Source organism: Monodelphis domestica, chromosome 7 (genome assembly GCF_027887165.1).
Source record: "Monodelphis domestica isolate mMonDom1 chromosome 7, mMonDom1.pri, whole genome shotgun sequence".
Classification (NCBI taxonomy): Eukaryota; Metazoa; Chordata; class Mammalia; order Didelphimorphia; family Didelphidae; genus Monodelphis; species Monodelphis domestica.
Window position 1 is genome coordinate 79,832,810 of NC_077233.1, and position 12,453 is coordinate 79,845,262.

At 32.9% G+C, this 12,453-nt stretch overlaps 1 protein-coding gene across 1 annotated transcript in view; it reads right to left on the reverse strand.

Moving 5' to 3' along the window:
• Window positions 1-12,453, reverse strand: part of ABCA13 (ATP binding cassette subfamily A member 13) — a 497,021-nt gene that overhangs the window by 151,848 nt on the left and 332,720 nt on the right. Inside the window, 1 exon segment of the mRNA XM_056806268.1 lies at window positions 9,446-9,554. Within this exon segment, the coding sequence (XP_056662246.1) occupies window positions 9,446-9,554 (109 nt within the window).

Sequence of the window (12,453 nt, forward strand, 5' to 3'; positions counted from 1 at the left end):
TGAACCTAGAACCTCCTGTCTCTAGATACGACTCTCAATCCACTTAGCCACCCAGATGCCCCCTGATAGTAGCTTTTAACAATTTAATTTAATATAAAAATAGTCTAAGAAAGAAATAAAGGAAGGAAATAAATATATTTCCTAGCCTACCACCCTAATCTTACCAGCCCACAAGAGTGTCTTCCACCAGAGCCACCAATGCAGAATCACAGAAAGACCCCCAGCCAAAGACCTCCAGAGAAGAACCTGATCTCCTCTACAGTCTCATTTTTTATAGTTATCTTTCTCCACATCACTTCCTTTCCCTGTGAGCTAGTCTACCACATCTTAGGAACCAATCAAAATCTTTCTCTTTGGAGCATTCCAGTCAAACTAATGGTCTGGTTCAGACAAGCAGAAAGTTCACACCCCTGGGTGGAAGGGGTTTCCTATACACATGATAAAGCAAAAATACTCTGTATTTCCTTCCATTTCTTCCCATTTATGTCACACAGAGAATAAGTAATAAGGGTGTAATGTTTTCCAGAATTGCTTATAATTATTATAGTAGAAAAAAGTAAATATTTTATTTTTATAAATACCATTGAAAACACATTCAACATCCTCCCACTCACATGTTGGGGTTTTTTCTCACCAAAAATATGAGCAATGCAAATTAGAATTTTAAAATAACACCCAGAGAATGAAATCAGATTTTATTACAATTGGTGAGAAGAGACTAACATCTTAATTTTTTCAAGTACATGAAAATGATGCCTTTTCTTAAAATCTTTAAGCATAACCAAGCACTACATTTACAAACATGTATTAAATAACTACAATATACAGAAAACTTTATGGGAAAGAGTTATCAAATTTAGATAAGACCATCTTTGCCTTCAAGAACTTTAAAGTCTAATAAACTAAATAGCTGTAATACATATTACATGATTAAAAAAAAACATTAGGGAAGTATCAAAAGGCATGAAGAGAGAAGTCTGGGGGAAAAGATGATTTCCAGGCAAGGACATCAGGGATGGTGATGAACTTGTGAGTGTTAAATGGTGATGCCTTGTGTAAAAATAATGAAAGTGGAAAGAAAAAGTAGGTTTAAGAGAAAAGATAATTAGCTCAATTTGGGACTTAATTGGAAGCATTGGTGAGATATTTGGGATGAGATGTCTTGTCAATTACACAGATAAAAACGTTGTAATGTGACTTGAGAAGTTTTGAAATTTACAGAGACGGGAGGAGATATTGCTTTTCTATGCTCAAGTTTGATTATTAGAATAATGACTACTTTGGGAGGGCTCATTATCATCCTTTTGAAGCCATAGGCATTTGGGCCAAAAGATCCAAAGAACTAATATTTCTTTAGGCTCCTGCTCAGCTACTCTGTTTGAATTCTCCACAGAAAGAGAAACTTAGAGAAGTCTTTTATATTTGTGAATATTTCCTCAAAGATAAATAAGAAACAGGAGAAACAAACAAGAAAAACACACAAATGGTGAATTGCAGAGATCACACAAAAACCTTCAGATAAAAATATTTCAAAGCTACCTTTAACATTTTAAAGGTTAGAATTAGGAACAAAATCCAATTTCAGAACTACATTGGAATAACATTAAGGCTGTATTAAGAAAGAAATATGAGGTCATAGAAAACCTTTATTTTGTATCGAGACTTGGGTTCAACTTCTTTCCCTTCCCCTTACTAGCTCTGTGATCCTGGAACAGTTAGTTAACCCCTCTGTGACACAGTTTTCACATCTATAAATGGAGATAATACAGGCATTACCTATTTCATAGTATTCTTTGGAGGAAGATTCTTTGTGAAATTTGAAATGTTGTGTAAGTACAAGCTATTATTAATCATTCATTCATTCTCAGAATTAAACTTTTGCTTGTCAAATTGTTTCTAGCTATCTTGATGAAGAATGTATGCATAATTGATAAGATCTGTGATATAGACAATACAATACACTTAATAAAATTAATAAAAAGAATCTCAAAAAGTCTTTTTCAGTCTGCTATTTTTTTGTGTATAAGAATGGTTCTAATGTTACTATAAATCACATGGGGGAAATGTACTTACAAAAGTCACTAGACAAGAAGTTAGGAAACAGAAAGTCTAATTTCTAACTCCATCACTGGGTAGTCATGTAACTTTGAGCAAGTCATTTCCCTTCTCTAAGTCTCAGTTTCCACATCTATAGAATCAAAGGGTTAAATGAGATATAGAATTGTATACATCGTTGTACATTATTTTGGAATATATAAATATATCCAAAAATATAAGTAAGGCTAATGTTTCAACAAGTTGGTCAACTGACCCAGTGTCTTTATAGTCTTAATGGTCTCAAAGATCCCTTTAACCTTGAAATTTTTATAAAACAGATCCATCCTCAAATTCTAGAGACAAGATAGTTATTTTCATTAAGTGGCACTTTCTGAGTCTAGCACTTCCCATTAAGTGGCTCAGTGATCCAGGGGAATTAATTAGTGCTTTAATGCTAACACTTTTAAACATGCATACAGATTCACCAATCCACTTAAAATTGGGTTTATTTAATATATCAATACTATATGTATTATGCATTCATTTAATTACCTTGATCTGTTTATCCCTCCTAGTTGTCATTCTTTATTTCTCTATGCTTTCATGGCTAACCTCCTTAAAGAAAGGGACTAAAATTGGTGCTGTCACTTCTTTGCTCCTTATTCTCTTTCTAACTCCCTGTATTCTATCTAATAATCTCATTATTCAACTGAAATTGTTCTCTCCAAATTTATTAATGATGTCAAATATACTGATCCTTTCTCAATCAGTTTCCTTTTATGATCTCCCTGTTTTCTTCTCTGTAAGTTTTTATGACTTTCCTCTGAGTTTTCCCTCTACCTTTCTGAATACTCATTCTCGGTGTTTAAAAGGTTAAATTCTAATGCATCTCAGATTTTTAAATTTTTAATCTATAATAAAAATTCAGTTCTGAATGTAATCCTGGTTTGTGTTGCAAATGTATGTACATTAGTCAGTAAATGCCTACAAGTTAAAGTAATGCCAAATAGAAGTAAAAGAAGTGAGATCTCCTTATGAAAGGTCATAATACAGAAAAAACAATTCCTCTTAATGAAGAAAAATCTGATCAAACGGTTTCATGATGACCTAGAAAATGCTATTATGACCTCTCTCTCCTCTCTCTCTTTCTTTCTACCTATAAAGAAACAAGAACGATGAGGGAACCTTGTAAAGACAAACTAGGACCTTATTTCTATGAAGTATTTTAGTAGGAAATTAGAAATCTTTTACTAAATATAATAAAAAACTGGAGGGTAATACCTGTAGAAAAGTAGTCAGATAGCCCTAGATTCCAAAAAGGTTCTGACTAAGTTGAAAGATTATCTCACTTATTTATTTCTACTTAAGGCTGGTGATGGAATCAGGACCACATTATGCAATAATTTTTAAAATCCATCTCATGACAGCATTTCGAAGTCTCTAGTTAGTATTTTGAATTTGTTCTATCAGTGCAAAAATGTGTTCATTGTCTCTCCATCAAAAAGTCAACACCAAAGGGTTCAAGAGTTATCCCAAAGTGATCTAAGTGGTCTCAGTGGAAAATGGGTCCCCACTTACCCAGAAGGTAGTGGTCACTTGTCCAGAATGTAATAGTAGAGATTCCTTTTCAGGTACAGGTGAGCCTAGAAGACCCTTGGTTCTCCCTCAAATTGGAAGACTCTGTGATTTTATAAGGAGGACCAACCTCGAAGGGATAAACTGATAATCAACCTAACAGCTGTATTAGGATACACAGAATTTATAGATAAAAAGAAAAATTCTATCAGCTCATTGAGCACTTTTTGTCTAGGAGATTTATAGAAAGGAAGGTATGAGAATTACCATAGGTAAGAAAGTACAAATAAGCACCAGTGGAAGGAGTGCACATAGACCATACTATAGTAAAATCCAAATAGATTTATTTAATATTTTCCTTTACCATCTCCATCTACAAAAGAATTGCCTACTTCATATCATAAGATGTTAGAGGGCAGGGACCATGCCTGTATAAAACTCAATTGTGAACTTTGTTAGATATCAAACTCAATGGAATGCTTAATCGATGTTTTAGATGATGATGACAGATACAATATAGATTACTCTCTGTTGCTATCTCTTTCTTCAGCTTCTTTGACATACCTGATTACTACCTTTTATACTCTCTTATCAAATTGAAATGGATAACTCTAAAAATAAATAGAAACTCTAAAAAAATGTCCTGAAATAAGTTTTCCAACAATGAAGTCTAATATGCGATATTTATAAATACGTGCATGTGTTAGGATCATCATGAAGTTTATTTAGTCAAACTAAAAAGGAAAATAACAAAGCCTTCCATAGATATTTCTTAGATATACATTGTCTGAGATAAAGTTAGCAGCACAAACAAACATACGAACCAGAAGGAAGAACAGCGAAGAATAAAAGTGAAATTCGATAAGAAATACCACACACACACATCACCGATGGAGTTCTGAACTTTAACTCAAACAAACAGGAACCTTAGACTTAAAAAAATTATTGATCTTTTCTGTTTCTTGTACAACAGTGGATATCCTGAGTATCCTTTGTATCCTTCCTCATTGCCCTCCCACAGAGTCAGATCATAAATTGTATTTTTTAGAGAAGGAAAAAATCAGCACAACTGATCAGTAAGTTGAAAAAGTCTGAAAATATGTGCAATCTCTAACTGTAGACTTCCCAAGTCCATAAAGGATTGTGTTAGGGCTGTCTTCTCATATCTCTTCATTCAAATTCTAGTTTATCTTTATTTTTGGTACATTTGCTTTTGATCTGGAGTACGGGGAATAGCTGTTCTCATTTACATTGCTGTAGTTACTATGTGTAGTTATCTTAGTTCTGCATCAATTCATATGGCTCTTTCCATGTTTCTCCATCTTCATCAAATTCATCATTTCCTAGAGCACAATAATATTCCATTATATTTATGTACCATTCCCCAATTGATGAACATCTATTTTGTTTCCATATCTTAGCTATGAAAAAAAAAAGAACTGCAATAAATATTTCAGAATATAAAAGGAATTTTCTTTTTATCTGTGGCTTCCTTGTGGTATATAACCAGAAATGGAATATATTTTTCCAAAGTTACTGACATTATAATCACTTAATTTGCATCATTTCAAATTGCTTTCAAAATGACTGCATCACATCACTCCTCCATCAACAATATACAAATGTGCCTATCCTTCCACAATTGGTTATTTTTAACAACTTGAGGAATGTGAGGTAAAACTTGAGGATGATTTTGATTTGTATTTCTCTTAATATTAGTGATTTGGAGCCTTCATCCATATGATTAAAAATAATTTGTAGTTCTTTTAAGAACTGTTTAGAACCTTAGAATTACTGCACCTTTTTTTTTTTCATTTTTCCAAAGATCTAGAAGAGAATTTAGATTTTTATCTATTTGAAATCTCTCCTATTCCTGGTGAGGAGCAAAGATCCACAGAAGTGTCATGACTTGCCCAAGATAATATTTCTAATTGGTGATAAAATTAGGAATAGAACCAAGTATCCCCAACTATTTTGAATTCATTTTTGCATTCTTACTAGGGATATGGCCTTGAGGTCTGAAAGATCTAGGTTCCAGCCCTGACTCTGACATGTATTATCTATGGAACGCTAAGCAAGTGACAAATTCTTCCTATCAAAGGCAATATACCAAAATCCCAAATTTAAGAGAATGTGCTAATCTGAATTGGTAAAAGGAGGTTCCTCTTGTATTTTCACTTTGTCCTCCAGTCCTAATAGATCTAAAATGCTTTCTTTTAGAATTTCTTGTTAATATGTTATCCAAATTTTTCTTTTATTAAAGTTTTGGGGAGTATTTATGACTGTTAAATTATCTCGATTCAATAAGTTTTCCAGAATAAGTTTCTGACTGTATTTTGCATGATCAATAGCACCTACCTCCCAGGGTTGTTATGAGGATCAGAAGAGAGAATATATACAAAGTGCTTAACAGTGTCCAGTATACAAGTGCTACAAATATTTTAGTTATTGTTAGGTTTTACTGACCCCTTTGTAGGATGAATGCTACTCCTGCTACAGTTCTAGATTGTGTGGTTGGTGATAGACTCACCTCCTACCACTGCCTTCTCCTGGTGGCCCACTTTGAGCCTTGATCTCAGTTTCATTTATATTTCCTTCTCATTGCCCCAGTCCATACCACCATACCCTTCTTTAACCCTGATTTACCATTATCATAGGTCAAACCATAAAAAATAGCCAACATTTTGTCTCATTTTTGCTAAAGGAACATTTTTAAATGGAATTACAAAAAATAAATTATAATTTGAAAATATACTAAAAATGGCTATTAATAACAAAAATTAAAATTAAAACAAGTATAGAAGGAACAGATAATATAAATGTTAGAGAGACTGTAGGAATAATATCACATAAATGTACTTTTGGTGAGTTCGTGAATGCATATGTATGTGTATATAAACATGTTTGCATATATGTAATTCTTGTATTTATGGCAAAACTTTTGATATTCAGTCCATATATCTTTTTTGAGTTGATTGTGGTATATGTATAAGATGTTAGTTCAATTCAAATTCTTACCAACTGCTTTAACCAAGAGTTTATGTCAAATAGGAAAGTCTTTCCTCCAGGTGACTACATTATTGAATGCAGTTGCTTAAGATTCTATCTAATAGGTTCTATGGATTGACTTTTTCTATTTTTTATATTGTACTATATAGTTTTGATAATTACTATTTTATAAAAAATGAAATCTGGAGGGGTTATTCTTTCCCCCCTTCCATTTTTTCTCATAATTTCCCTTGAGATTCTATATCTTTTGTTCCTCAAAATGAATTTTGTTATTATTTTGTCTCACTCCATAAAGTTGACTCTTGGTAGCTTGATTGATATAGCACTAAATCTATAACTTAATTTAGGTAGTGTCATTTTTATTATATTTGTGCAAAGTAACCATTAGTGTTACAGTTTTCTTCAATTATTTGTCCTTTTTAAAACTTCTTTAGAATCTGTTTTGTAATTGTATTTATATGTCTGGAGTATGCTATGGTAGATTGATTTCCAAATATCTTATTTATTTTACTGTTATTTTGAGTACAACCTCCTATTCTATTATCCCCTCCTGGATTTTGTTATTGCTACATGAAAATACTATTGATTTTAGTGTGTTTATTTTGCATCCTGCTACTTTACTGATCTATTAATTGTCTCAATTCATTTCTTTACTGATTCTCTGGGGTTCTGTAAATAAACTATAAGAAATAGTGATAATTTCACCTCCTCACTGGCCAAGTGAAATCATTTGAAAGAAATTACAAACTCTAAATAACCTCTTGAAAAAAATTTAAAATTATTACTAGTGAGAGAAATAAAAATTAACAAATATTACCAAATAAAATAATGGAAATTTTCAAAATTTAGAAGAATTTCTTGGAAAACTGGTACATAAATATACCTTGGTTTGTTTGTGAATTGCTCCAACAATTTTAGCTCTCAGTTTAAAAGGAAAGAGACAAAATTGCCATTGCCTTCTAATCCATTGATTCCTGTACTAGATTTAGAGATGAAATTGAGATAAAGACAGAGACAAGAGTTTCAGAGAGAGACAGAGATAGATATGACCATAAATGTATATTGCATTTGCACAAATATTCATAGCAGCATTAAATGTGGTGGTAAGGAATGAACAAAGTTTTATAGAAGACTGAAAATTGTGATTATATGAATATTCTCTATTATTTTATGAAAAAATAAATTACAAATGTGAGAATTTCAAAGGGGTATGAGAGATTTGTATAAACATGAACAAAATGATATAATAAGAACTAAAAGAAAAAAGATGTATAATAACTATATGTAATTGGGGGGGAATCACTAAAAGCAATCCAAATTTGAAGTAAAAAGCTGGCTCCCCCAGAAAACAAAGTGAAATATAGCTCCTTCTTAGAAAAAAGGAGAGGAATTTTTAGGGCAGAAATTTGCATTCATTTTCAGGTATTGTCACTCACTGCATCAGAGCATTTTGCTTAATTGTTGGTCTTTATTACAGGAGGGTTCAATGGGGGTTTGGGGCGGGAAAAGGGTCTTTTTTTTTTCATAAATGCGACATAGAGACAAAAGGTATTATTTCAAAAGTCTTAAACAAGAGTTCATTGAATGGATAAATTGGTCACAGTTTATATAGTATCAATATTTACAGAGTGTGATTTGAGTATGCTTATCCAGCTAATTGGGGACACTGGGGGTTAGAGTGCTTTAAATAACATCTGGCTAGAACCCAAATGCAAATGAATTAAGAAATGGATAAAGAAGATAAATTTAATGAGCCTATCAAGAAATGTCTGCCTCCACTGCTTATACTTCTCCCTTTTTCTCTGTGTCTGTGTGTGCATCTCTTTCTCGCTCTCTTTGTCCTTTTCTCTCTCCTTCATTCATCTCCTCACTGCTGCCCTTTTACTTTATTTTTAAGCTCCATACTGCATTAAAAGGCTTCTCCTGATACCTCACCATGATATGGATAAGATCTGGGCTTCTAGAAGGAAATTCTTCCCAGCTGTAAATTCTGACACACCTGCCCCACTCTTTGTTATCCAAGGATCAGCAAAGCTTTCCCCATAGTATCCCTGCCTGAGGACTGGCCACCAGGTGATGATTTTTTTTCCGAGCACCTCATTAAACCATCTACTAAGGCATGGAGAAGTTGTGATGCACATTCGAGGAGAGAGTATTCATGTGGATAAAATTATAGATCCTGAAAATGTTGAAGTGTTGAAGTCAGAAACTCTACAGACCTGACACATTTTTAAAAATAGCACACCCCAAAGATGCATTTCATTAATCCAGTCAATTAACTCCAGATTCTAAGATGGAATCTGCATCCTTCAGCCACATAAAATAACACAGCTAATTTACATTCAACTTTTCTATCATGATGACATTAGTAGAAAATCTAGTTTGCAAGTACACCATAACTCAGAATTTATAGCTCCCCTTTAAGAGTCCTGCAATGATATGATTTGTGTTCTTGTCAACTAATATATAAAATAATGATTGCAGAAACAACTCATCTGTAGAAAGTGGATTCATCCTGACTGCCAAAAAGTATGACAATCCTGGACTCTGGATTTTTAGAATCCAAGTGGACCTTAGAGATCATCTGCTTTAAGCCTCTCACTTTACAGATGAGACTTCAAAAGGCATGAGAAGCCCAGATGGCCCAGATGCTCGAGATAAGTAGCAGCCAGGACCAGGAGCCCTTCTTTTGGTGTTCCTTTATTGGATAAGAGACAAAGGCCAGCATCCTTATCGCTCTGCACATTACTGTTGAAAAGGAGTAAGGATTCTTTTTTTTATTTTAACATGTTATCCTTTCAAATTCAATTTTGTTAATAATTACCATACTGTCTCCAGTCCACAGACGAAGGTAAATGCTGCCACAGAATTAAGTTGTTTAGGTGATTTAGATAAGATGGTAAGGCATGAAATCCCTTCTGATTATACCAGACCTAAAAAAGAGAGAAATTTCAATGAACTTCACGTTATAAAATCATAGTGGTTGCCTCTGGTGGTGGAAAGAGTACTGTAAACATATTAGCTATGAGATTCTTGGAAAGTCATATAAGTTCTCTGAGTCTAAAGATTGGTTATTTTTTAAACGGGATAATAACATTTGCACAATCTTCTCCATAAAGGAAAATTCAGAAGTCAAATTTTGCCAACCTTAAAGTGCTTTTTAGTTATTATTAGAACTGGAAAGCACATAAAAATGTAATCTGAGCCAGCATCAAATCCAGTCACTATACAGTTAAAAAAAACTGAAACTCAGAAGTTTGAGTTAGTAAATGAAGTCAGAACTTGAATCTGGGTCCAATGCTTATAAACAGTGCCCTTTCCATTCTTCCTTCAAGTAGGTTTCTGAGTTCCAAACATTGAGTCCTCACAAGAAACAATAGATTCCAACAAACTTTCTTCTTATCTTAAATATAATATGCAGCTAAAAATAGGTATTTTCCAGATACAATTGAGTGCAGCACTATGATTAGATTCTCAAAGTAAATATGAATTTCAAGCATTGTTTTATTTTCCAGTTTTATGCAAATAAAATTTGACTGACAGGCTAATAGTGCAAGAGAGCATCAGAAAAAAGCCTGAAAAATAAATATTTCACATTAAGCATTGTTATTTAAAATCAACAGTTGCAGAAAGTGGCAAAGGGAATAACATGCCACCATTACACATGAAAATAATGAAGAAAAATTTGGTAGTTTGGAAAGACTGTGAGGAAGGGCTTAAACACTGGATTGAATGCATTAAAGGGAAAGATTCATTTAATTGACTTTTGAAATGAAGAGACAAAATATAGTTTGGAAGTTTTTTAAGTCTTTTTAAGAATGAGCAGAACAACAAAAAAAAAACATTATCTAGAGCAACAGGAATATTGTTTGATGAATAACATATATGTCCATCTCAAGAGAAAGAACTTTCAAATCTGGCCTCAGACACTTTCTACCATTGCCTAGTATTTACCACTCTTCTGCCTTGGAACCAATACACAATACTGATTCTAAGGTGGAAAGTAAGGGTTTAAAGAAAAAGAGAAAAAACTGATAAACAGAAATAAGTAACACAATTTTACACACACACACACACACACACACACACACACATATCTTTTTGATAGGTTCTCTAATGGAAAGGAGGGACAAAAGGGGGAGTTACTAGGAATTTTAATGTACCAAAGAAGTATATAAAGTTACATTTTTAAAAAAGAAAAAGTCAGTCTATTCAAGTCTCAGTAATAATTTAGTTGATGCAACTTTTCATTTCTCTGCTTGACTTTTAGTCCTTGAAGCAAAATAATCCAGTTTGACAGAACTTTAAATTGTCAAATTCATATTTATAGAAATAAATTTTCCAGATGTACTTGGGATCTCTTAATTTAGGAACCCCTTTTATGTTCTCCCAACCCACACAGACTCAGTAATCACAAAATATCAGCCATTTATGCACAGTTCCCTTCTTATCTCCATTGCTCACAATACTGAGTTTCTTTCAAAGTTTATCTCATATGATATATCCTATAGGAAACTTTTAAAATTTGTCATTAGTTATCTTTTCTATAATCTTAAATTTATCTAAGAATATATATGAATGTATAAGTGTATGTATGTCCATTTCAATGACCTTTATAGAGCAAATGAGGAATAAATGTTTGTAGGATTGAGTTAGACTGAATTGGAATCCCAACTTGAGATCATTCCTTTACTGGAACCCAATGGGAGTCAATAAAGCTTGCGAACTATAAGAAGCAAAATTCCCAGGAGACAGAAACAAATTTTAGGTTAAATTAGTCCTCTTCAACACAATTAGAAAGCAAATTAGAATCCTAAATTCATGAAGGGAAATCTGGATCTAAGGAAGACTACCATCTAGGTGATAATATCACAGCCCAGAAAAGTGTGTCCACTGTCCCTTCAGGAAATTGAACAATTTTTCTTCATTTTCTTCATAATAATTTATTATAAAGTTTCTTCCTATCCCCCCCCAAGAAGTCATTTACTCTAGTAAATTTCACTATCACTTAAAATTGATAGAATTTTAGGATTCAATTCTTTAGGTGATGTTCTATAGGACTAGTTTATTTTCTTACAAGGAAAACATTTTTGAAGAAGTCATAATAAAATCAACATTTAATAATAGTATCAAAGCATTTGTAAGTCATCACAGACATACATAATGTCTCCTTAAAATGTAAGCTAGATCTAAAGAAGAGCTTTTAAGTTTGTGGTATATAAAGGATGAAACTTTCTTTAAAAAAATATGTTGAAATATTTCTATATAAGTCTAGATACCATAAATTTTAATAAACATTAATCACCATTTGCAAGGCATTCAGTATAGTACCTCAAAGAAAGTGATCATTGGCTGCCCATTTGGACTTCGTGACAGAAATATATAGTCTTGGGGAACGATTCCACCAAAGGAGGTGCTGATTGGTTAAAAATAGAAATTGTCCAATTGACAATGCAGCACATTTGAGAATATAGAGCAAGGAAAAATACAATCATGATCTTACAGTCTAAGAGACAGAAAGATGTTGCCTTGTACATGTTCATGAAGAGATGGTTCTCCTGCAGAGCCAAGAGGTTAAATACTTCACCATTTTATGGAAGGTGTATACTTTTTTAGGACAGATGGGACATTGATTAGCGGGCTCCTACAGTCAACAGCTGAATGAAATCACTTTAGAGGTCTCGGTGGGAGAATTTCTGTATTTATAATGAATCATACAGTAGGGGTATTCATATGCAAATCTCCATTTTCCCTTCCAAAAGGGTATGTAAATTGTACATTCCCCATCTCTTGAACAGGCCCTAAAGGTTGAAGAAAAAGACTGGTCATTAA